General features: G+C 43.6%; 1 protein-coding gene across 1 annotated transcript in view; it reads right to left on the minus strand.

Annotated features, from left to right (window-relative positions):
* Positions 1-27,022, minus strand: part of LOC115459145 (armadillo repeat-containing protein 4-like) — a 102,800-nt gene that overhangs the window by 18,182 nt on the left and 57,596 nt on the right. The window contains exons 4-6 of the mRNA XM_030189019.1: positions 15,693-15,902; positions 15,297-15,533; positions 8,104-8,214 (exon numbers count right to left, since the gene is read on the minus strand). Of these exons, the coding sequence (XP_030044879.1) occupies positions 8,104-8,214; positions 15,297-15,533; positions 15,693-15,902 (558 nt within the window). The remainder of the gene's footprint in view (positions 1-8,103; positions 8,215-15,296; positions 15,534-15,692; positions 15,903-27,022) is intronic.

Here is a 27,022-nt window from a genome sequence, read left to right on the forward strand (position 1 = left end):
CAGTAGGGCCCCCACCCCGGTGGGACAGCACTTCACAGAACCAGGACACTGTACCAGTGATTTCACAGTGAGAATACTGAAAGGTAACTTTAAAACCATACAAGAACGTAAGACCTTTGAAGTCAGAATGATTGAATATTTTAACACCCAACAGAAAGGACTTAACAAGGACCTGGGGTTCCCAGCCCATTATAAACCATAAAGCTGTATGTCTCTGTTGATCACCCCACCCCTCACCTATCCACACCCATCCTATTATAATATCAATGATATGCTTTGATGTCCCCATGCATACCTCCGACCCACCCCCATCCTCCCACCCTGTCAGACTGTCATAGTAATGCTTGAATGTTTTCACTTATATACACTGTCAGCTAGCACATTTGCTTATTTCCGATCTGACGAAGAAGGGCAACCTTCGAAAGCTAATCAAGAAATGTATTAAGTTATGTCCAATAAAAAAGGTATCATCTTATTTTCTTTTCCATGTTTTATTTTGTTTGATTTCTATTGATATCATTATGATAGTAACCATCCATAGAAATTAAAAGACAGCATACCATACTCTCAATTTTTTAAGATTTAAAAGGGTCTGCAGTAAAGAAGAAGATAGAACACATGATAAAATGTTTAGAAAGGAGTTGAAGCAAAGGGGTTACCTAGAAAGAGACAGTACATACAAGTGAGCTAAATATAACAACAGAGATTTATTGCTGAAGGCCAAGGAGGTTAATGAGTATAATGTCTTCATGTGTGTGTTAAGGCATTTCTCAAATAATGTCCCGGTTGCTACTGTGTGTAAACATAAGTACATAAGTAATGCCACACTGGGAAAAGACCAAGGGTCCATCGAGCCCAGCATCCTATCCACGACAGCGGCCAATCCAGGCCAAGGGCACCTGGCAAGCTTCCCAAATGTACAAACATTCTATATATGTTATTCCTGGAATTGTGGATTTTTCCCAAATCTATTTAGTAGCGGTTTATGGACTTGTCCTTTAGGAAACCATCTAACCCCTTTTTAAACTCTGCCAAGCTAACCACCTTCACCACGTTCTCCGGCAACAAATTCCAGAGTTTAATTACGCGTTGGGTGAAGAAATATTTTCTCCGATTTGTTTTAAATTTACTACACTGTAGTTTCATCGCATGCCCCCTAGTCCTAGTATTTTTGGAAAGCATGAACAGACACTTCACATCCACCTGTTCCACTCCACTCATTATTTTATATACATCTATCATGTCTCCCCTCAGCCGTCTCTTCTCCAAGTTGAAAAGCCCTAGCCTCCTTAGACTTTCTTCATAGGGAAGTAGTCCCATCCCCGCTATCATTTTAGTCGCCCTTCGTTGCACCTTTTCCAGTTCCACTATATCTTTCTTGAGATGCGGCGACCAGAATTGAACACAATACTCAAGATGCGGTCGCACCATGGAGCGATATAACGGCATTATAACATCCTCACACCTGTTTTCCATACCTTTCCTAATAATACCCAACATTCTATTCGCTTTCCGAGCCGCAGCAGCACACTGAGCAGAAGGTTTCAGTGTATTATCGACGACGACACCCAGATCCCTTTCTTGGTCCATAACTCCTAACGTGGAACCTTGCACAACGTAGCTATAATTCGGTTCTTTTTTCCCACGTGCATCACCTTGCACTTGCTCACATTAAACGTCATCTGCCATCTAGCTGCCCAGTCTCCCAGTCTCGTAAGGTCCTTCTGTAATTTTTCATAATCCTGTCGCGAGTTATCGACTTTGAATAACTTTGTGTCATCAGCAAATTTAATTACCTCGCTAGTTACTCCCATCTCTAAATCATTTATAAATATATTAAAAAGCAGCAGTCCTAGCACAGACCCCTGAGGAACTCCACTAACTACCCTTCTCCATTGTGAATACTGCCCATTTAACCTCACTCTCTGTTTCTTATCCTTCAACCAGTTTTTAATCCATAATAGGACTTTTCCTCCTATCCCATGACCCTCCAATTTCCTCTGTAGCCTTTCATGAGGTACCTTGTCAAACGCCTTTTGAAAATCCAGATACACAATATCAACCGGCTCCCCGGGGACATTAGGACATTATTAGGACTCATTCACATTTTCAAGATAAAATCATAGAATTGCCTTTTCCAGGTATAAAATTTTAAAAGAAATTTTGAGTCCCACAATATCATTGCCTGGAATATCATCATCCAGTGATAAGTACGACAGTAACAAGGTAGTTGGTCACTTCAAATGTGGTGGGTGTCAAGTATGTAACATCACCTTGCACCTAAATGAATTTATTAATCCCATAGATATTAAGACATTTGAACTGAGAGGGTTTATTAATTGTAAATCTAAATTTGTCTTATGATGTACATGTTTCAGGGTCTATGAAGGTAAAACCATTAAATCGCCAGGCACAAGATAAATCTAATATTAAGAGAAAAAGAACGGAAGCTCTGTTGGTAGCACATTGTATTGAAAAAGGACACAGCTTTGAAGATTTTAAAAGGGTTTGTTCTGGAGCAGGTCCCCACTGGGATGAAAGGTGGCGACCATGGTAAGAATCCTTGGCAGAAGGAACAAAGATGGATGTGGGCGACTTTACTTGGTCCTTTTTTTTTTTACGGCCAAGCCAAAAAAATGTGCCCTAAATGACCAGATGACCACCGGAGGGAATCGTGGATGACCTCCCCTTACTCCCCCAGTGGTTACTAACCTCCTCCCACCCTAAAAAAAATTTTTTTATATATTTTTTCCAGCCTCTATGCCAGTCTCAAATATCATACCCAGCTCTATGACAGCAGTATGCAGGTCTCTGGAGCAGTTTTAGTGGGTACTGCAGTGCACTTCAGGCAGGCGGACCCAGGCCCATCCCCCCCCCCCCCCACTACCTGCTACACTTGTGGAGGAAATAGCGAGCCATCCAAAACCCACCACAAACCTACTGTACCCACATCTAGGTGCCCCCCTTCATCCCTAAGGGATATGGTAGTGGTGTACAGTTGTGGGTAGTGGGGTTGGGGGGGGGGGGGTTGGGGGGCTCAGCACACAAGTTAAGGGAGCTATGCACCTGGGAGCTTTTTCTGAAGTCCACTGCAATGCCCCCTAGCGTGCCCAGTTGGTGTCCTGGCATGTGAGGGGGACCAGTGCACTACGAATGCTGGCAACTCCCACGACCAAATGGCTTGGATTTGGTCGTTTCTGAGATGGGCGTCCTCGGTTTCCATTATCGCCGAAAACCGGGGATGACCATCTCTAAGGTCGACCTAAATGTTGAGATTTGTGCGTCCCCGACCGTATTATCGAAATGAAAGATGGACGCCCATCTTGTTTCGATAATAGGGTTTCCCCGCCCCTTCGCGGGGCGTCTTGCGAGGATGTCCTCAGGAAAACTTGGAAGCCCCGTTTGATTATGCCCCTCCACGTATGTTTAGCAGCAAATATATATATGCATGTGATATATGAAAGCAGGTTTACACAATGTTATATGATTGTGAAGTGAAATTGCCTTTTGATTTCATTACTATATAAGAGTTAGGTTGCATCAGTTAGGTATTATTGGTTTAGGCAGCCTTCCCACAGTTGACCACCATTAGACTGATGCTGTCATTAGATAATGACAGCATTTTTTAAATTAAAATAATTGTTATGGCAATTTCCAATCTAATTAATTTAGGGCTTAGAACGGCTTGTACATACTACACATGTATATATTTTTTGTTGAGAATAATCAAATTTGGGGGGACCGATGATTGTATTGATATTTCCCCTAAACTGAAAATAAAAATATATTGCATTTCAAAGTGGGTATAAGGATTAATTTTGCTGTCAACTTCAAAGTTTAGAAATATGTCACTTCTGAGGGATTATTTAACTTTTGTTTGTTACTTTGATGTTTTTGAATAGTTTGCTGGTGAATATGACATTATCACATCTGTTTGCACATAATGTTGGCAGTATAAAAGATCAGCCTCTGAATGCCATTTTTTTAGGCATCGGAGTCTATGTTTAACAGTGGAAAAATGCTAAATTATAGAACGGAGTGAGTATTCCCATATTTGTTACTTTGAAGTAAATAAAAAATGTGTGTGCATGTTCCCTATGTTTAACAAATCACACTGGGGCCAATATTTAGACCGTGGGAGTTAGACCGGCTAAATCCCACTGTCGGCACTAAGCCCGGATATTCAAAGCCAGGCCGTTTCCAGTGATCGGCATTGAATATACAGTTTATTTCTGGGTGGTTTAAAGATAACTTGCTAAACTGATATTCAGCGCTAGCTGGTTCTCTTTAAACTGGCCAAAGAAATCCCACATTTTCATGTGGTCAGATATGGCCACTAAACCGGCTTAAAAAAAATCGGTGAATAGCCAGTTATATCAGGCGATATAACTGGCTATCTGCTAGCAGCTAACTGGCAATATTGAACAGGAGATAGCCTGTTATCCCCTGCTAAATGTTGCCAGATAGCCAGCTATGTACAATTTAACCAGCCAAGTGCTGTTCCTGGCCAGTTAAATGGTTTTGAATACAAGGGAATTGTATATATATTGTTGAGTATTTTATGGATACAAGGGATGGAATTTTTGGATCAACAAATCCCCATGGGGTATTTAAACTATGTTGCTCGATATAGAGTTAATGGTATATGATATCGCCGTATGAATTATTGAGTGAGTTGTATTGTTTGCAGGTAAAACAGAGCCAAGTTATGAATTGAAATGCTGATGAATGAAAATTAGTCCCCTGAAGAAACCACTGTGTGAAACAGTATGGCCACTGTAGGGACATAGATATAAAGGACTTTTTAATAGTCTTCTGGTTTGTTTTAACAGGATAATAACAGGATAAGCTTGAATTTATACAGTACGGAACAAGTTATATTATCATGAATATATCTGAATCTTTTATGTGAGCTCAGGTTTTTGCACTTTTTGAAAATTTTAGGGGAGGTTTTTGGAGACCAACGATTGAAAAAGAAGCCACCATTATAAATGCTGCCATTTGGTAGCTGAAGTAGGCGAGCAGGCGGCCTACTGAGGTCTTTTCCTCCCCTTTAAGAAAGTCTGGTGTATTGATTCACTCATTAAACACAAACCAATCTTGTGGATGAATTTTTATGTTTTGAGTTTGTTTTTCTTAGTTTGGGAGATGGAATGGGTGACAGAAATGTTTTGATACTGGGGGCAGATGTCAAAAGGAGGCTGAGGGTAGGGAGAAGAGGAACTTAGAGCTATCAGACTGGGGATTGGGATAGGGATCGTGTGGCAGAAGAGATCCAATGTTATCCCTGAGAGAAAAGGGATGGTGTCTGACAAGCGGTACATGGGAGATGGAGGTTGGAAGCTGATGCAGGAGCTAGGAGAAGGAAGAGAAGGACAGATACTGTGTGGGGGAGGGGAGAAGCAAAGCAATACGAAGGGGAAGATGAAGATGGATGGGCCGAGGGATGGGTACTGAAGATGAAAGAAAGCATAAATGATTATTGGAGAAGGAGATGGGTGAATACTGACGAATGGGAGAAGAGGCAAGGGCAAAAGATGTGGGGGGAATGGAAAAAAAAATAAGAGGGTGTGCCAGGCATGCTATGAAGAAGGTGAGGAACAAAGGAAGGAGAAGATCTTTGAAGGAGATAAGAAAGGGAAATGGGAGTCTTATGGAGGTAAGACAAAGGGAGTGAAGCTGGAGAGGGCATGACTTACAGGGAAGTACATGGGATTGGTAAGGGGATAAAAAGCAGAGAGACAGATAAGCTGGGGAGGCAATGAATGCATAGGGAGGAAATGGGAGACTAGAAAATGAATGAAAGACAGGAAATAGGAAGCTGGGGGAAGAAAAAGACGCAGGTAGGAGGAATAAGAGAACTAGGGCAGTAAGAGAAAAAGCTGGTAAGGAGGGGGAGGGGGAGAGGGGGAGGAGGAGGAATGAAATCTAGCTACAGGTAGATTTTTAAAAAATAGACACAGAAACGGAGGAAAGAAATGAAACAGCGAGATCAGAGTTAAATGTAAAGGAGGAAGGGAAGAAGATAGACAGTGAAGAAGCAGAATATGGCGATTAGATCGTGGAAAAGGAAAAATCCAATAAAAGGGTGTAGTAAAGAGAGACCAGGACCAACCCAAGTGGAAAAACAAAATGGTCAGAGAACAAAGACACAACAAAGTTGATTTTTTATATTTAGAGAATAACATGTGAGCTTTGAAAATGTGGATTTCTTGTATTATGTTCTGCACAGGACGAAATGTCTTTGTTTCTCTTTCTTCAGGGGTCTGCTGCTCATATTTTGTCAAAGACATAGAGGGGCATTTTAGAAAAAAGATGTCCAAGTTGCGATTTGGACGTCTTTGCAAAACGTCAAAATCCGGGGGCGGGGAAAACCGTATTTTCGAAAAACAAGATGGATGTCCATCTTTCATTTTGAAAATACTGTGAGAGACGTCCAAATCCAAAAACTTCCTTTGACTTTCAGCGATTTTTGAAACCAAAGATGTCCATGTCAAAAACGTCCAAATGCAAGCCATTTGGACGTGGGAGGAGCCAGCATTTGTAGTGCACTGGTCCCCATGACATGCCAGGACACCAACCGGGCACCCAAGGGGGCACTGCAGTGGACTTCATAAAATGCTCCCAGGAACATAGCTCCCTTACCTTGTGTGCTGAGCCCCCCCAAACCCTCCCAAAACCCACTCCCCACAACTGTACACCACTACCATAGCCCTTACGGGTGAAGGGGGTACCTAGATGTGGGTACAGTGGGTTTGTGTTAAGATTTGGAGGGCTCGCTGTTTCCTCCACAAATATAACAGGTAGGGGGGTATGGGCCTGTGTCTGCCTGTCTGAAGTGTACTGCAGTACCCACTAAAACTGCTCCTGGGACCTGCATGCGCTGTCATGGACCGGAGTATGACATTTGAGGCTGGCATAGAGGCTGGCACGCAATATTTTTAATGATGTTTCTTGAGGGTGGGAGGGGGTTAGTGACCACTGGGGGAGTAACAGGAGGTCATCCCAGATTCCCTCCAGTGGTCATCTGGTCATTTTAGGCACCTTTTTGAGCCTTATTTGTAAAAAGAACACGTCCGGGTGAAAACATCTTAAGTGTTCGTCAGGGACGTCCTTGCTTTTTTCGATTATGGGTCAAAGACGTCCAAGTGTTAGGCACGCCCAAGTCCCACCTTCTCTACGCCTCCAACATGCTCCCTTGAAATTTGGACGTCTGTGTGACGGACTGCAGTTGAAGATGTCCAAAATCGGGTTTCGATTATACTGATTTGGACGTCTCTGGGAGATGGACGTCCATCTTCCGATTTATGTCGAAAGATGGACGTCCTTCTCTTTCAAAAATGAGCCTGATAGTGTAGTTTCTTAGATTTTCAATTTCAGTTCTTGTCTAGATATTTGTTTCTAATCAGTAGTCTCTCTTCTTTTACTAAGTGACAGTGTGTTTTCCTTTTGTAGATTATGTGTACGTTTGTTCTCTTTTACCACGTGGAAGTGTACTGCTGTTCCAGAACATTTGCAGTGCTGACTTTATATAGGTAGGGTTAGTGCAGTTTGAGTGTCTGTTTGCAAGGCTTTGTGTTACTTTTTAGTTTCTGTTGCTCTCACTTATATGACATCAGAGTTTGAACAGAATGCTTTTGTAATTCTATTTCTGCTCCGTAACTGTTGCTGGTAGTTTTTATTAGTTAATTTCAGAATGTCCCATGTGAATGAGTAATTATAATCAATGTGAGTAATTTTATAACTGGCCACAATTTAGGTATGCTGGGCACTAATTCTATAATGGCATCTGTGAACCACAAAGCCATTATAGAATATTAGCATATGCTGGCACTGATATGCCTAAATGTAGGCATGAATAGTTACACCAGGTCATAAAGGTCTAACAGTGACAAATATGATTTGGTCTGCTTTTTATTATCACGCTGGCAATTCTCGATAACAGTTTGTTGTATAAAGGGTGGGTTGAAAGTTATGGGATTAGGAGGGAAAATCAGAGAGGAATGATCAAGATAACAAGTCTGACAAAACTGAATACAAGAGTACATCATACAAAAATAAAAATAAGATTACTTACTCTATGACATTTCATTCCATTTTTACCTTAAAAATTGCACTGGCACAATGCATCTGAAGTTCTTCATTTTCACTAGTGAGATTTTTCACAATATCTTCAATCATCCTCTCTGTTTTAATGGCCAGCCTGTAGGTTGGCTACAAGTCAAATGTGTTCAGTTAAAAAAAAATTCAGCAAAGCAATACAGTATAATATTGACTGCAATAAAAGTGCTTCCCTGTTAACTGTATGCAGGTGCCGCGTGTTAATGACATTTGCACACACATTAAAATATTTTAAAATATCCCCCCCCCCCTAAGTGCTGCATTAAATCTGGGCTTAGTCCCATGTTAAAATGCGTTAAGCCCAGATTTCACTGCACTTTAGTAAAAGGCACCTAAGTTAGCTAGAGTAAGGAAATGTTTTGTGAAAACATCGCCTCACAACACCACCAATATGAGAGGACATACTCAGGGTCCTGTCTAAGTTTACTCCCAAACTTAGAATCTCATTATAAAAGTTTTAACAGACTCAGTGATGGCTATACTAACAAGGGCTTGTCCGTCTTTGACAGCCACATAGTACTTGATTTGTCAGCATTTAATACTAATCTCTGCTGGCCAATCCAATCATTAATAATACTCAAAATGGTGTTCAGGAAGGCAATAGCTTCAAACTGATCATCTTCATAGACATCACTAACTGAACATCATCTGCAAAAGTATAAAACTGTACAAAGTCTTCCATGATTCAAGCCAAGGGAGTCAAATGCAAATGAAAAAGAATAGGAGATGTATAAAAGGGAGCCAACACCAACAATTCTTAAACTGAACAAGGTGTGGTTCTAATATATTCCCTAAACCTTTTCATGAAGGACACAAAAAAACTACTGTAAAATAAGTATGCCCAACCCAACTTCTTGGAGCTGAAATGATAATCTCTGTGGTGGACAGTATCAAAGACTGCTGTTAAATCAAGCTGATCCTGCTTTTCTATAACATTTCTTTTTATAAGTATATGTTGGTGTATTTACATGTGTAAACCTTCCAAAATCATTTTTTAAGGCTCCTAAGTTAGGTGCCCAATTCTATCTTTGCTAAACCTTTGTCTTGTTCCCTCTGTCTTAACCCCTGTAGCAGCTCAGTTTTTAGGATGCAAAATTTATAACCCTAGTGAAACTAGGAATCTAAATGTAAGGGGTTATTTTAGAAGCATCCCTATATGGGTGTCGTCGTCGATGATACGCTGAAACCTTCTGCTCAGTGTGCTGCTGCGGCTAGGAAAGCGAATGGAATGTTGGGTGTTATTAAGAAGGGTATGGAGTCCAGGTGTGCGGATGTTATAATGCCGTTGTATCGCTCCATGGTGCGACCGCACCTGGAGTATTGTGTTCAGTACTGGTCTCCGTATCTCAAAAAAGATATAGTAGAATTGGAAAAGGTACAGCGAAGGGCGACGAAAATGATAGTGGGGATGGGACGACTTTCCTATGAAGAGAGGCTGAGAAGGCTAGGGCTTTTCAGCTTGGAGAAGAGACGGCTGAGGGGAGATATGATAGAAGTGTATAAAATAATGAGTGGAATGGATCGGGTGGATGTGAAGCGACTGTTCACGCTATCCAAAAATACTAGGACTAGAGGGCATGAGTTGAAGCTACAGTGTGGTAAATTTAAAACGAATCGGAGAAAATTCTTCTTCACCCAACGTGTAATTAGACTCTGGAATTCATTGCCGGAGAACGTGGTACGGGCGGTTAGCTTGACGGAGTTTAAAAAGGGGTTAGATAGATTCCTAAAGGACAAGTCCATAGACCGCTATTAAATGGACTGGAAAAATTCCTCATTTTTAGGTATAACTTGTCTGGAATGTTTTTACGTTTGGGGAGCGTGCCAGGTGCCCTTGACCTGGATTGGCCACTGTCGGTGACAGGATGCTGGGCTAGATGGACCTTTGGTCTTTCCCAGTATGGCACTACTTATGTACTTATGTACTTATGTACACATATAGATTGCATATATGTGCACATGGTGATTTCAGAACGCTACTATTTCAAGATGGAGATCTACAACATGGAGATATTTCAAGGGGGAATAGCGAGGGTGTGGTTTTGGCATCCCTTGGGCAGGACAAGTATCTATAAATATATTCCTCATTTTACAAGAGAAATACACGTCTTTGGGGAAAAAATGTTTCTGCTGGGTTTACACAGCTCAAAAACATGCATAAAAATGTTTACATGCTCACTTTGTCCAAGGCTGAATACAAGGGATTAAGGCAGTAATTCTCCTTAATTCACTGTTGTCTATTTCTGCCTCCAAAATGAAGAAAAACAAAAATTGCAGCCTCATTACTAAATTGGCTGCACTCACGTCTAGGTTTGGAAATTGGACAGCTCACATGGAAATGGGGACACTTCCATGCTGTTTATTTTTCCATGTGTATGTCTGTAAAATGGCTGCTCCTGCTGCATATACTGGCAAATACACATGCAACTCCTAAATGTCCTTATAGGTATTTTATGAAGAGAGGTGTGGTAGCCGTGTTAGTCCACTCTTCAAGGCTATCAATAGAAATCAAACAAAATAAAACATGGAAAAGAAAATAAGATGACACCTTTTTTATTGGACATAACTTAATACATTTCTTGATTAGCTTTCGAAGGTTGCCCTTCTTCGTCAGATCGGAAATAAGCAAATGTGGTAGCAGATAGTATATATAAGAGAAACATCAAAGCATTACTTTGACAGTCTGACAGAGTGGGAGGGTGGGGGTATGCATGGGGACATCAAAGCATTTCATTGATATTCTAACAGAATATCTAGGTATTTTATAAAAGGCTCTATTTTCAGCACAGCCTTTTGTAAAATGATGCTGGAATAGAGCACATTCTGACCTGAATGTCTGAATTATGATCTCAATGTTCTATGTAAAATGAGCCTTTATGAAATTCTACTCCTGTAAATTTTCAAAGGAGTCAGTTTAGGTGCCTAAGAGAGGCATAATTGAACGGCGCCAGCCATCTTCGGGGCCGGTGCCGTAAGCGGGCGGAGCCAAGCGTATTTTCAAAATACGCTTGGCGCCGGCCAAATCGCTCGCCGGGTTTACAACAGGATCGCCAGCAGATCGCCAGGTTTATATGAGATGGCCGACTTTGGTTTTCAGCCATAATGGAAACCGGGCCCGGCCATCTCAAACCCAGCGAAATGCAAGGCATTTGGGCATGGGAGGAGCCAGCATTTGTAGTGCACTGGCCCCCCTGACATGCCAGGGCACCAACCGGGCACCCTAGGGGGCACTTACAAAAATTAAAAAAACAAAACAAAAATAGCTTCCAGGTGCATAGCACCCTTACCTTGTGTGCTTAGCCCCCCAAATTCCCCCCAAAACCCACTCGCCACAACTCTACACCATTACCATAGCCCTAAGGGGTGAAGGGGGGCACCTACATGTGGGTACAGTGGGTTTTGGGGTTTTTTTTTTGGTGGGCTCTACATTAACCACCACAAGTGTAACAGGCGGGGGGGGGGGGGGGGGATAGGCCTGGGTCTACCTGCCTGAAGTGCACTGCACCCACTAAAAACTGCTCCAAGGACCTGTATACTGCTGTCAAGGAGCTGGGTATGACATTTCAGGCTGGCATACAGGCTGGCAAAAAAAGTTTTAGTTTTTGTTTGGGTGGGAGGGGGTTGGTGACCACTGGGGGAGTAAGGGGAGGTAACATAGTAGATGACGGCAGAAAAAGACCTGCACGGTCCATCCAGTCTGCCCAACAAGATAAACTCATATGTGCTACTTTTTGTGTATACCTTACCTTGATTTGTATCTGTCATTTTCAGGACACAGACCATATAAGTCTGCCCAGCACTATCCCCGCCTCCCAACCAGCCCCCCCCCCCTCCCACCACCGGCTCTGCCACCCAATCTATATCTATATCTCTGCCACCTAAATCTATATCTCAACTGTTTTGCTAATTATCTTGATTTCCAGTTTAATGATCCTAATTGTTCAAGCTATTTTTTTGTCATGATTGAAGTTTAACCTATTACCTTTAACTCTTATCATAGGACGAACTTTCCTCTTCTAACCTAACCTAATCTGTCTCTTTGCCCCAACTATGTATTTCTCCTATCCGGAACTGGTAATCACCACTTGCGGAATTATGTAAGCCACATTGAGCCTGAAAATAGGTGGGAAAATATGGGATACAAATGTTATAAATAAATAAATTTAGAAACCAATTAGCAAATTAGGTTATGAGTGTAACTGACCCTATTCTAAACCCAACAATGTTGGTAGTTGGTAGGCTCTACTCCCATGGTGCTTTTCCCCCTGCTTACTGGGTCAGAGTGTGCCCTGTTTTGTTTCCGGTAGTCCATGAGGTAGTGGCCATTTTTGTAAGCCAGTTTTAGATCCCTTTCACGTGTAAGCCACGTTACAGAACTTAGTTCTTACCTTGAATGTGGCTGAAAGAGGGCATTGTACAGCATTCTGCCAGCTCTGACCTACTGCTCATCTCAGTACCAGGAAGACTCTTTGCCAGTGGGGCACAACCTCTGATCTGCAGTTAACTGTGAGTAAGCGTGCTTATTCCAATAAAGAACGTTTTCGGAGAGATTAGTATTCAGGTGTCAACTGGTGTGCCAATGTTATATAGCAGCAACAAGTCCTAGAGGCCTGCGTGTATACAGGTCCCTGGAGCACTTTTAGTGAGTACCGCAGTGCACTTAAGGCAGGTGGACCCAGGCCCATCCCCCCCTACCTGTAACACTTGTGCTGGTAAATGGGAGGTCTCCAAAACCCACTGTACCCACATGTAGGTGCCCCCTTCACCCCTAAGAACTATGATCCCCGCTTCCCTCCGGTGGTCATCTGGTCAGTTGGGGCACTTTTTCCAGAGTTGGTCCTAAAAATAAATGGACCAAGTCCGGCAGGCAAAATGCTCGTTTGAGCCGGTCTCTTTTTTTCCATTATTAGCCGAAGCCGGCCATCTCGTACCCACGCCACCGCCCTGCCCCTCGTCCCGCCTTCACTACCCTACCAATGCACCCCCTTGAAGGTTGGCTGGCGCCATGACGAAACAGCAGTTGAAGCCGGCCAAAATCGGCTTTCGATAATACCGATTTGGCCAGGATCAGGAGATCGCCGGCGATCTCCCGATTTGTGTCACAAGATCGCCGGCGATCCCTTTCGAAAATAAGCCTGTAACTCTTAAAATCTAGGCACCTAAACCCTTTGAAAACTAGGCTCTAGGTGCATGACATACAATTTAACATGAACAGTTAGCCTAGTTGTATAAGCACCTATATTTTAAAAATGTTAATTTTATTTAAGTGAATAGTTATTTTGATTTTATTCACTTTTTTATTTTGTTGTGCTTTTCATTCTATGTTATTATGTTGCAAATCACTCTTCTGCCTCAGTGAAGGGAAGTTTAGAAAGTAACTACAGATATAATCCATGGTGGTCAGTGTGTTTTATTTTTTTAAAGATGTTCTGTGGGGGGGAAAAATCCAGATATTCATTGGTAGTACCCAAATAGTGGCTACTGCTGAATGTCCAGATATTGGTATGACTGCTTGACACTATCTGGGTAGCCACGATATCCAGCTGCTACCAGGATAGCTTATCCAGTTACACTTAGGACAGCCTTTTTGACATCCTAAGTTATCTAGATAGTTATCTGAGCAGCAGCGTTGAAAATCATCACTACCTGGATAGCTTTGTTCTTAGCCCATGGACCACCCCAGCACTATCTAGATAGTGTCACAATGATTTGTAAAGATATTCAGCGGTACTATCCACAAAGTGCTACTGAATTTCTTACTCAGTGGTATTTATAACAGTACCAAATGTTTTTGAATATTAACCCCTAAACTAAATAAACTATGCTAAAACTAAACTGTGTGGAAAGTCCTATGCATATCCCAAAAAGCTGTCTAGGCTTTTCCAAAGAATTCTAGAAATATTCTGCATTGACACCATAGGATGACATCTCAATTGAGTAGTTCATCATCCTGCTTTTCTTTCAGAAAAATGTTATGTTTATTTAACAGCCTTTATGAAGAGATTCACCCAAGGCAGTGTACAGCTATGTACTCTGTTGTACTGTTAATTATATTGAAGAAGAATAAAGATGTAGTTTTGTAAATAATAAATAAGGTAAATAATTGTTTAGATAGTTTTCAACTGTAAATGTCTTATCCTTTCATCGCAGTATAACAAGACCAATTACACCAATATAAATACACCAAGCCACACTCTTCCTGTTGAGGATACCCTGAAACTCCTGGGTGCTACTATTGACTGAAATCTTACCCTTGATTGCCATGTGAAAAATGTTACAAAGAAAATGTTTTATGCAATGTGGAAGCTTAAAAGAGTGAAACCTTTTTCCCAAGGGAGATATTCCACAAGCTGGTGCATCATTGGTACTGAGCCATCTGGATTACTGCAATTCCATTTACGCAGGATGCAAAGTGCAAACCATTAAGAAACTCCAGACTGCCCAGAACACCGCAGCCAGACTCATATTCGGAAAGAAATATGAAAGCGCCAAACCTCTTAGAGAAAAATTACATTGGCTTCCATTAAAAGATCGAAATGCGTTCAAAATCTGCACCTTAACTCATAAAATCATTCATGGAGAGGCCCCATCATATAGGTCAGACCTAATTGACTTACCGACACGAAATACCAAAAGTTCATCACGTACTTTCCTAAACCTCCACTACCCCAATTGCAGAGGTCTTAAATACAAATCAATACATGCATCTAACTTCGCCTACCTCTGCACACAATTATGGAATAAACTACTGAATACTATAAAAACTACGCACGACTTGACAACCTTCTGGAAGTTACTGAAGACGTACCTGTTCAAAGAGACTTACAAAAAGAATCCTCCTTAATGACTTGTTTCCTAATCTATACCAGAACCAACCAATATTGATCCCTTCTGATTTGATTATTTTATCATATTATCATAATTGAACATTACATCTTTTCCTACTCTCACTTGTATGTTATGTATTATCATTTTATTTACCCTACCTACCTGCTATTCTTGTACATTAATTGTAACAATATGCTGAACCTCTTACTCTGTTAATGGTGATGACATTGCTATATAATGTAAGCCACATTGAGCCTGCAAATAGGTGGGAAAATGTGGGATACAAATGCAGCAAATAAATAAATAAAGTGAGAATTTTAAAACAGAAGAACCTTAGTTTTATTTACCTCAGATGCACATTCTTGCAATATCCCCACCACTGGAATTAACATGTTGGCATGAGGTGACTTTAGTAGTCTAGCCAACAAAGGAATTCCTCCAGCCTTACGAATTGCTTCTTTATTCCTGGTGCTTTTACTACAGCTCCAGAGGGCCAGCGCTCCACACCGTGCAACTTCAATATCTTTTTCCTGGTCTGCAGTGAGATTAGCTGATCTTATTGGAGCACAGTCCAATAACCTAACCTAAAATATTTCACAAAAATGACTAATTTTAACTCAAAAATAATTTCAAAACAGAGTATGTTAAATATAATTACCTAATTAGCAAATAACAGTTAAATTAGATTTTCACACAACACACTTATATGACGAATTAACTTATTGATTGCAATGTGTACTAACCAGCCTCTTTATTCCTCCATATTGTCTTACTGTTCGTCGAGCTCGTCTAAATTTGGCAACATTGCCAATTGTTTCAGCTGCCAAACTCCTCAAATCTTTAGCTGGGGAATCAAGGATTTTGACCATAGTCTGTAAGCCCCCGAGGTCAGCAATAGCACTTCTGATCTGTGAATTACGACTTATTTCCTTTAGGATTTTTAACGAACCAATCTAAATACAGAAAAATATTACCATACAAGAAAAAATAGCATTATATTCATTTCAGGTTGAATGTACCCATAACATGCACGTTGTAAATATATAATGCATACTTCATAAACAGATAATATATATTACATGATGTAGTGGTTATATAATGTAGTCAGTTTTTAAATGCTTAATCTGGTTAACCTGAGAAGTATACAGTTACCCTCCCTGTTGGCTAACAAGCCACCTAATTTATGCAGCCAGTATGTGCAAAAGATATCTCAGTTTTAAAGGGAAATAGATGCACATGCACATATTTGCCGTTTTATTTTTTCATACTTATGAATTTACATTATAAAATAGAATGGAGGATGGAAATTGATATACTACCTTTCTGTGGTTATAATCAAAGGTGTTTACATATTATGCACAGGTGCTATCTGTACAAATCTCATCCAAACTGTGCCCCAGGAATGCTTTGACTAGATTGGACAAACTCATACATGTACATAGTGTATGTGTATAAGTTTATTAACATATGCTAGATACTATTTTAGAAAAGACCATATCTTTGTGTAAAACACTATTTTATGCGTTGAAATGTCTTTTACAATTTTTCCCTAAACCTTTGACTTTAAAATTTTAAGGTACATAAATTTAGCTGAATAGAAAAGGGGTATCTCTGAAGGTGTTCCCTGGGCAGGTTTCAGATTTAACATATTGTAGTTAAAGGTTTCTTCAGGGTTAGCTCTGTGGGATAGCAACTCAGCACTAAATTCCTTTACCTTAAATGAAGACACTGGTGAACTATTTACATGCTTTATTTTCAGGTTCAATAAGAAGCCTCTGATTTAACAAATTAATTGGTGATATTCAGGCCACAGCAGACAGCGGTTTTAAAGCTGCTGACAGTTGTATGCTGAGTTACACCTAGATATTCAATGCCAGGCCATGTCCTGACAGCAGCATTGAGGGAGCTACCATTAAGATGTGTTATTTGACTGTTAACCCCAGTTATTAGTAACTAGGTCTCATTGCATAAAATGGAACCTATGCTAAAATAGTACAAGTTAGAGGTAAAAAAATATGTCTTAATGGTAGCCCACATTGATAACTATGCTCCTGAATATCCGGGTCTTCAGCAGACCCAGAAATCAAGTGGCTTGTATATTCCTTCGGAAGGAAGTAACACAGGCTGTCGGCTGATATTCAGTGCACCTACCTGCATACCTAACCGGGCAAAGACAGGACTGCTTTTTATGCACTTATATCTGTCTGTATAACTTCTGAGTCTCCCGACTCCACCACTGAACCATCCCAGCACAGCCCATATTGTGCCTGGGCAGCAGAGCCAATATTCAGCAGCACTGCCCGTTTATAAATATGTTAAAAAGCAGTGGCTCTAGCACAGACCCCTGGGGATCTATTTTTTAACCAGTTTTTAATCCACAAAAGGACATTACTTCCTATTCCATGACTTTCTAATTTCCTCAGGAGTCTTTCATGAGGGGCTTTGTCAAATGCCTTTTGAAAATCCAGATTCACAATACTGACCACCTCACCTTTATCCACATGACTCACAAGCACACTCATGAGTGACAGTCATTTTCAAAATTTAGTTTTACTAAAAGCAAAGCGCATTGAATTGTAGAACAATAAAGTTGTTGGAAGAAAAATGTTAATAATTGTTGTATTCAATGTAGTTGCAGTACTTTTAATTTTTACTCAAAAAGTAGTATATTAGGCCAATGGTTCCCAAACCTGATCCTGGAGGCAAACCAGCCAGTCAGGTTTTCAGGATATCCACAATGAATATTCATGAGAGAGATTTGCATGCACTGCCTTCACTGCATGCGGATCTCTCTCATGAATATTCATTGTGGATATCCTGAAAACCTGACTAGCTAGGATGCCTCCAGGACCAGGTTTGGGAACCACTGTATTAGGCAATACCTTAAGTGTAAATTATTTTGTGTATTCTTCACTGTAGTTTTACTTAAGTATTAAAATATATATTATTTTTACTTTTACTTGAGTACTTTAACATAGTACTTTGAACAACACTAGGCTTGAAAGCAGCAGTTCCTGTCTCACAAGGACTTCAAAGCAGCAGTTCATGTTCCACAAGGAAAACCTCACCTCAGATAAGGTGAACATATGTGTGTGCACAGGGGGAAGGGGGGGGGGAATGTTGACACACTGTAAGCATCTTTTTGTTGTGGCAGGGCAAAGGCTCAGCACTTACACCACACGCATCTTTTTGTTGTGGCAGGGCAAAGGCTCAGCACTTACACCACACAAAAGGTTAGGATCTGCCATGGTGATAGAGGACTGTTCCAGTGCCTCATAGTACAAGGGACTGTGAGCAGAATGATCAACACGCTGAGAATTAGACAGGATCACAGAAGGGAACCACTTGGGAGGTAGCAGGTGTAGAGACGGAGAGGTTTCAGATGACAGACCTGGTGAGCAGAAATGGCAATCAGGCTTATAGACGCTCTCAGCTCTCTCGCAGTCAGCACAGGAACATGCGGAGGCAGAACTTATTTGAGCTTTAAAGGTGGTCTAATTCTTGACATTCATCTGATGTTAGATGTACGTCGACATGCTATTCGGAATCGGGAAGAGACATTGCTGACACAGCAACACTCTCCAGCACGGGCCTCAACACATCACTGCTGGTCGTATACGTTTTTGTGGCTTAAACGTTTTGTCTTGCCCTTTTGTAAAATATCAGCTTATACATTCTGGCTGCTTTTGCTTATAATTGTGCTGAGATTGGGATGTTTAAAGCACAAACAGCACTTCTAAAATGACCGCAACAGCCAATCTCTTTTATTAAAGGCTGGAATAATGATGCTCAGTGAAATAATCTTGAACATTCTGCTTAACAGAAATTTGTTCAAGCCTCCTGGAGCTAGGATGGAATGGAATCATTTGGTCTTTTTTGGGAGCAGGGTAATTACTGTTATGTTATATTATGTTATATCATGTCTTCTATTCTGCCACTACCTCCACAGTTCAGAGCAGATTACATTAACAAGATGCTGAACCACTAGGTCCAGGAATTACATCACAAAATAGACAAGAGGACCACTATACTATGACACAGTGAAATAAAAAATATATAATCAGTAATTAATCAAGATTTGAATTTGAGAGGCCAAATTTGTCAAAAAAAACAGAGCCTTCAGATTTTTCCTGAAACTTAGATAATGTCTGCAGGCCCTAAGAAATAAAGGTAATGAATTCCAAATTTCTGCCGTTTGGTACTGTAATGATGCAGTAAAGTGTTTGATTGAGTTTAACTTAGTAGCTTTCGGAAAATGCAACAGGATTCCAAGTGTCATACCTTGAGATGACAATCTTGCAGCAATACTAATAAGTTCATCACATCTAAAGGGGCTTCCTCTGTCAAAATTTTAAAAACCATAGTACACAGCTTGAAGTGGATCTGTGTCCTGATCGGCAACTATGCCTCTATTTCTGTATGGAACAGGAATAACTTCATATGTCAGTAAATGGGAAGATATATCCTTTACAGCAGGCCCTAAAGCAAAAAAGGATTTAAACACCCTATCAGTGGAGAATTTTCCAAGTTCTTAATTAATTTAATTTGTAGCTTTTCTTTTCAATTTAGAATCCAGTGTCAGAAATTATAAATTCTAATGAACAGATAGATTTATATTAAGGGTGAATCTTCTGCATAAAATGTCACCACCCCAAACTTTTCTCCTGGAATACTGGCAATGTGCTTTAGATCCAGTTTAAACCCATCCCTAATGTTGGCAGAGTCACCATGTAGGGTTCTGAGCTTCTTAGATCACAAGGGCATAATCTTGCTCAGTGGTAGACTTGAATGAGTGGATGGAGGTCAGGGTCTTCCTCATGGATCCATTCTCAAACCTCCCTGAGTTGAATGGTAGATTGATGATGGCTGGCTGGAGAGAACATTTTGAGTATCAAACAATGGGCTTTTATCAAATTCACTGCTATTTTGATCCATTTTCTCTATTGCAGAGCATGTTTATGACTCTTTTTTGTACATTCTATCTGAAGTCTACAACTACAAGAATCTGTGGGCACCAACAGCCATATGGAAGCTCTTGATGTCATGTCAAAATTATTGTAGGTCAGACTAGATGTTTCTCAAAACTTTTCTTTGCTGTTTAACAGACAATGACATTTCTCTTATTTCTCCTCAGGGAGACACACTAAGAATTTATTTGCCCCTTCCAGTACAACATTCATATACTCAACCATGATGATCTGTTAGGCTGCTATGTGAGAGCTGAGCATAGCATTCTGAAATAACCTCCTCCTGGAAAGATCCAGGCTCAGATCAACAACCCAGATGCGCTTTCCACAGCAGATTCAACAACCACAGACTAGTGTAGCAACTAGGGTTGTACCGAATATCTGTATTCAATTCAGCCCTGAATAGGTCTCATGCATTATACCAATGGTCTCTAACTGTTCTCATACCTCATACTAACATTATCGGCTTTTGTCTCACCTAGAATGTAAACCATAATGAACCCTGGAAAGGGGATATTAGTAGCATACAAGAATTGATTTGATTTGAATACGTTATTTGTATTCGGCTGAATAGTGATTTAAATTCGAATATGAATAATCCAGAGCTCTATTATTTTAAATCTTACTGAAATAAACACGATATCTGATTTCATGTTGCTTCTTTATTTGTTATGTTAAAATTCAATGCCCATTATTCATATTTGGTATTTGTATTTGACCGAATAATATTTTTCATTATTTGTATTCGGCCAAATAGTAAAATATGCTATTCGGTACAGCTCTAGTAGCAACTGAAACTTGTTGACCAGGGGAGCTGATTAGAAACAGTACTTTGTGTCAGTGTCTTCTTATCTACAAGTGGTACTGAGAGTGGATTTTCCCACATTCTAATCTGTAGATCCTATAAGCTCATGGAAAGGCACTGATATCTATTTTTTAGGAACAGTGCAAAATCTAAGGACGTTGAGTAAACCTGCTCTTGGCTCATCCTTTATCTCCATATAACCCCTGCTCTGAGGTGGTTGCCTAGGCTATACCTGGGATAGCTGGACAAGGGGGGTGCACATTATTATTTATTGGTTGTAAACCCAGGGCAGGACCAAGATTTCCCCGGGAGGCCAAGCAAGCTCTGCATCAGATTTCACACTTCTTTGAATAAGTGAGACCACACCAGTTCTTTTGCTGAAACCAGATTCTTTACTGTCCTTCAGTTGATGAAGCTATAGCTACAACTGTTGAAAAAATATGGCCAACTATATACAATAGATGCTGTCCTCCCTGCAAGTCATACACAAAACACAAACAAAACAGACACTCCTTGTTCTCCTTGGTATTCAATTCAGCTCACCAGATAGGTGAGGGGCATGGCATGCACAGTTCTTTACGCTTGCTGTTCTTGGTAAGCAGATGTTAGCTGTTACAAAGGGTTAATCAGATGGTCAACACTTAAGCTCCTATGTATCTAGAAGATAGACACAGTGGCTCTGCAGTGATTACTTTATCACATTTACAAACAGTTCTTTATTCTCCTGCATGCTCTTGTTGAAAACAGGAGGATGCCTAGATGGCACAGCACCTACTCTGAATTAATCCTCTCTCCTTTACCTGGATGGGAAGATTCCCCATACTCCCCACTAAAACAAGCCAGCAACTGAGTTTCAGATCTGATGCTTATCCCTTGGTCCAATGAATCTTTGCTCAGCAGCAAGTGTCCTCAGAGTGCCAATGGGTGGGGGTATAGCAGGCTGATTCTGCTCTCAGGTTACATCATCAGGCTGGGCAGGAGGGATCTCCCTCATAGCACTGGGTCAAAGGTGGGAGATGGAACCCAAGACAAATTAGGTGGGGAAACAGAAGGCTTCCTTCCCCCTATTTCTACAAACCCTCTTACTGTGCCACAAGCTTCCAGAGACTTTTCCACTTCCCCCCTAGTTCTCTCCCTCTCTGGAAGCTTCTAGTGCCAGAACAAGTCATATCCTGACAGGTACTGGAAACAGTGAGTTCACAGAAAGGCCACAGAAGAAAGGTAAAATTATGTATCATACCTGATAATTTTCTTTCCATTAATCATAGCTGATCAATCCATAGACTGGTGGGTTGTGTCCATCTACCAGCAGGTGGAGATAGAGAGCAATCCTTTTGCCTCCCTATATGTGGTCATGTGCTGCCGGAAACTCCTCAGTATGTCGATATCCAAGCTCCATCCGCAGGACTCAGCACTTAGAGAATTACACCCACAAAGGGACACTCTGCCCAGCTCACCACCGCCGAAACGGGGGAGGGGAATTAACCCAGCTCATCCCCACACAAGTGGGGGAAGGGAATCCGTCCAGCTCATCCCCGCGGAGCGGGGGAGGGACACCACCCCGCCGATGCGGGGGGATCTGGCTTATCCTGCAACCGCAACCGCGGGAGGAGCTGACTGACCCTAACACCGCCGAAGCGGGAGGGGTACAAAGCTGCCCTACAGCCGCACGAAGCGGGAGGGAGCGCCGGCAGAATTTATGTCTCAATCCAGCCCCGTAAAACGGAGGGGAGAGGAATGCAGCAGCTCACTGTAACACAAACTCGTCTCAACTCTTGAAGAATCCAATTGAAAAAACTTGAACACGAAGTCCTCCTCAACAGGAACTAAAGACTAAAGTTGAATCTGAAATGCAACCAGAATATAAACAGTACAGATATCTGGGAGGGGCTATGGATTGATCAGCTATGATTAATGGAAAGAAAATTATCAGGTATGATACATAATTTTACCTTCCATATCATCATGCTGATCAATCCATAGACTGGTGGGATGTACCGAAGCAGTACTCACCCAGGGCGGGACATTGAAATCCCTGACCGCAACACTGAAGCTCCAAACCGGGCCTCCGCCCGAGCAGCCACAGTCAAGCGGTAATGCTTGGAGAAGGTATGGGCCGATACCCAAGTTGCCGCCTTGCAAATCTCTTCCAAGGAGACGGACCCGGCCTCTGCCATCGAGGCCGCCTGAGCTCTAGAGGAGTGAGCCTTCAGCTGAATAGGCGGCACCTTCCCCGCGGCCACATAAGCCGCTGCAATGGCTTCCTTGACCCATCTTGCCACTGTAGGCTTAGCAGCCTGCAGACCCTTACGAGGACCTGCAAACAGGACAAACAGATGATCCGATTTCCGGAAATCATTGGTCACTTCCAAGTATCTGATGATGACTCGTCTCACATCCAGATATTTGAGAGCAGAGTATTCCTCTGGGAAGTCCTCCCTACGAAAGGAAGGGAGACAGAGCTGCTGATTCACATGGAAGCGAGAAACAATCTTGGGCAGGAAGGAAGGCACTGTGCGAATAGTCACTCCTGCCTCAGTGAACTGCAGAAAAGGCTCTCGACATGAGAGTGCCTGGAGCTCGGAAACTCTTCTGGCTGAAGTGATAGCCACCAAAAAGACTGCTTTCAACGTCAGGTCTTTCAGAGATGCCCTTGACAAGGGTTCAAAAGGCGGCTTCTGCAAGGCTCTTAGCACCAGGTTGAGATTCCACGCAGGCACCACTGAGCGCAGAAGAGGGCGCAGGTGATTAACTCCCTTGAGAAAACGTACCACATCTGGCTGCGAAGCCAGGGAAGCACCCTTCAGGCGGCCCCTGAAGCAAGTCAGAGCCGCTACCTGGACTTTAAGGGAACTGAGCGACAGGCCTTTCTCCAGACCTTCTTGCAGGAACGCCAGCACTGAAGAAATCGAAGCAGTGAAGGGAGAAAGTGAGCCTGCTGCACACCACGCTGCAAAGGTACGCCAAACCCTGGCGTAAGCAGTAGAAGTAGAGCGCTTCCTCGCTCTCAGCATAGTGGCGATGACCTTGTCTGAGAAGCCCTTCTTCCTCAGACGCTGCCGCTCAATAGCCAGGCCGTAAGACCAAAGGGGGAGGGATCCTCCATCACTACGGGACCCTGATGCAACAGGCCCTGCTCCACTGGCAGTCGCAGAGGGTCGTCCACTGAGAGCCTGATCAAGTCCGCATACCAGAGACGTCTGGGCCAGTCCGGACCCATCAGGATTATCCGGCCCGGATGCTTTGCCACCCGGTCTAGTACCCTGCCCAACATGGGCCAGGGCGGGAACACATAGAGAAGCTCTTGTGTCGGCCACTGTTGGAGAAGAGCATCTACTCCCAGAGATCGAGGGTCCCGTCCTCTGCTGAAAAAGCGCGGCACTTGGCAATTGGCCGATGACGCCATCAGATCTAGGCTCGGCTGGCCCCAGCGCTTCGTGATGTCCAAGAACGCCTGAGCCGATAACTGCCACTCTCCGGGATCCAAGGTATGGCGACTGAGAAAGTCCGCCTTGACATTCATGACTCCGGCAATGTGGGCCACTGACAGCTGTTCCAGGCTTGCTTCCGCCCACTGGCATAGATTCATGGCTTCCTTGGCTAGAGGGGCGCTCTTGGTACCTCCCTGGCGGTTGACATAGGCCACAGCCGTGGCATTGTCCGACAGGACCCGTACTGGCTTCAACGCCAGTACCGGGAGGAACTCCAAAAGCGCCAACCGAATGGCTCTGAGTTCCAGGAGGTTGATAGACCACTTTGCCTCTGCAGGAGACCAGAGCCCCTGCGCTGTCCTTCCCATGCAGTGGGCTCCCCAGCCCGTCAGACAACTTATCTGTCTTCATCCACCAGCTCAGCGCCTTGCGCACTGCTGGGTCCAAGGGAAGGCGCACAGTATAACCCTCCGACACCGGAGTCCAGCGCTGCAGCAGAGAGAGTTGTAGTGGTCTCATATGAGCCCTGGCCCAGGGCACTACTTCCATCGTGGCCGTCATAGAGCCCAACAGCTGCACATAGTCCCAAGCCCGAAGAGGAGAGGCTACTAGGAACTGGTCCACCTGAGCCTGAAGTTTGACAATCCGATTGTCCGGCAGGAACACTCTGCCCACTTGGGTGTCGAATCGAACTCCCAGATACTCCAGGGACTGAGTCGGGCGCAGCTGGCTTTTCTCCCAGTTGATGATCCACCCCAGGGAGCTCAAAAGAGCAATCACCTGGTCCACAGCTTTGCCGCACTCTGCATAAGAGGGGACTCGGATCAACCAGTCGTCCAGATAAGGATGGATTTGTACTCCTTCCTTTCGCAGGAAGGCCGCGATGACCACCATTACTTTGGAGAAGGTCCGCGGAGCAGTAGCCAACCCGAACGGGAGGGCTCTGAACTGGAAGTGTCGGCCCAGGACTGCAAAATGCAGAAAGCGTTGATGAGGAGGCCAGATGGGAATATGCAAGTACGCTTCCTTGATGTCCAAGGATGCCAGGAACTCCCCTGCCTTCACTGCCGCTATAACAGAGCGGAGAGTCTCCATGCAAAAGTGCCGAACTTTCAAGGCCCGATTGACCCCTTTGAGGTCGAGGATAGGCCGTACAGAACCTCCTTTCTTTGGTACCACAAAGTAAATGGAGTAACGTCCCTTGCCAAGCTGATTTTCTGGCACCGGAACGACCGCGCCCAGGCGGATCAGATTGTCCAAGGTCTGCTGCACTGCCACAGCTTTGACCGGAGACTTGCAGGGAGAGAGTACAAACCCTTCTCTTAAGGGTCGGCAGAACTCTAGCTTGTAGCCGTCTCTGATGACTTCCAGCACCCAAGCGTCTGAAGTTACCCTGGTCCACTCGCCCAGAAACGAGGACAGGCGTCCTCCAACCTGCACTGGGCCATGGACCAGGACCCCGTCATTGGGTGCGAGACCCTGGGGGAGGACCGGAGGGCGCACCTCCGGGACGGCGGTCTCTGCGAAAGGAATGCTGCTTGGGGGAGAAGTTCCTCTTGAAGGAAGAGGGGGCAGAGGAGCCCGACTTGCCCGGGCGGTACCGACGGGCTTCTTGAAACCGTCCTCTGGAGTTACCGGGGCGAGCACTAGCCCGAGCCCTGACCTCTGGTAACCTCTTGCCCTTAGACGTGCCGAGATCGGTCACAATTTTGTCCAGCTCGACCCCAAAGAGCAGCTTGCCTTTAAAAGGCAACTTAGCCAGGCGGGACTTAGAGGCGTGGTCCGCAGACCAATGTTTCAGCCAAAGCCACCGCCGCGCAGAGACTGTCTGAGCCATACCTTTAGCCGAGGCTCTCAAGACATCATACAGTAAGTCTGCCAAATAAGCCAAGCCCGATTCCAGGGCCGGCCAATCAGCCCTCAAGGAAGGATCCGAGGGGGAAGCCCGCTGCACAATCGTCAGGCACGCCCTGGCCACGTAGGAGCCGCAAACTGAGGCCTACAAACTTAAGGCAGCCGCCTCAAAAGGACGACCTTAAGGCCGCCTCCAATCTTCTGTCTTGGGCGTCCTTTAGGGCCGTGCCACCTTCCACCGGCAACGCCGTTTTCTTAGTCACCGCAGTGATTAAAGAATCCACGGTAGGCCAAAGAAAGGCCTCCCGTTCACTTTCAGGCAAAGGATAGAGGCGGGACAAAGCCCTAGCCACTTTAAGGCTCGCTTCTGGGACATCCCATTGAGCCGAAATTAAGGTGTGCATGGCATCATGCACGTGGAAGGTTCTAGGCGGGCACTTCGTCCCCAGCATAATGGCGGAGCCAACAGGGGCTGAGGGAGAGACGTCCTCTGGAGAGGAAATCTTCAAAATGCTCATGGCCTGCAGTAACAGGTTGGGCAAATCCTCTGAGCGAAAGATCCGTGCTGCAGAGGGGTCATCCGCTCCATCCGAGCGGGAATCCGTCTCCTCCAATGAATCCCCAAAGGACCGTTGGGAGAACTCAGATAAGCTGCCCTCATCTACATCAGAGGAAACAGAGTCCTCTAAGGCCTGGGAATCCACCCGAGGGCGTTTACTTCCGTGGGCCTCAACCCCTTTATCGGACAAGGGAGAAGGGGCAGCGTTTTGCATAAGAAAGGCCTGATGCAGCAGCAAAATAAACTCGGGGGAGAAACCCCCCAGACTGTGCACTTCAGCAGCCTGGGCCACAGCCCTAGACGCACCCTCAACCGGCGCTCGCAAGAGCGGGGGAGAAACATGCTGCGCATCCAAGATGGCGTCCGGCGCGACACTCCGAGAAGGAGCCGCGCGGGAAGAACGGCGCTTAACTTTAGCCGCTTTTTTGCCGTCGCCCAAATCAAGGGCGGCCATGGC

This window comes from Microcaecilia unicolor, unplaced genomic scaffold, assembly GCF_901765095.1.
Source record: "Microcaecilia unicolor unplaced genomic scaffold, aMicUni1.1, whole genome shotgun sequence".
NCBI lineage: Eukaryota > Metazoa > Chordata > Amphibia > Gymnophiona > Siphonopidae > Microcaecilia > Microcaecilia unicolor.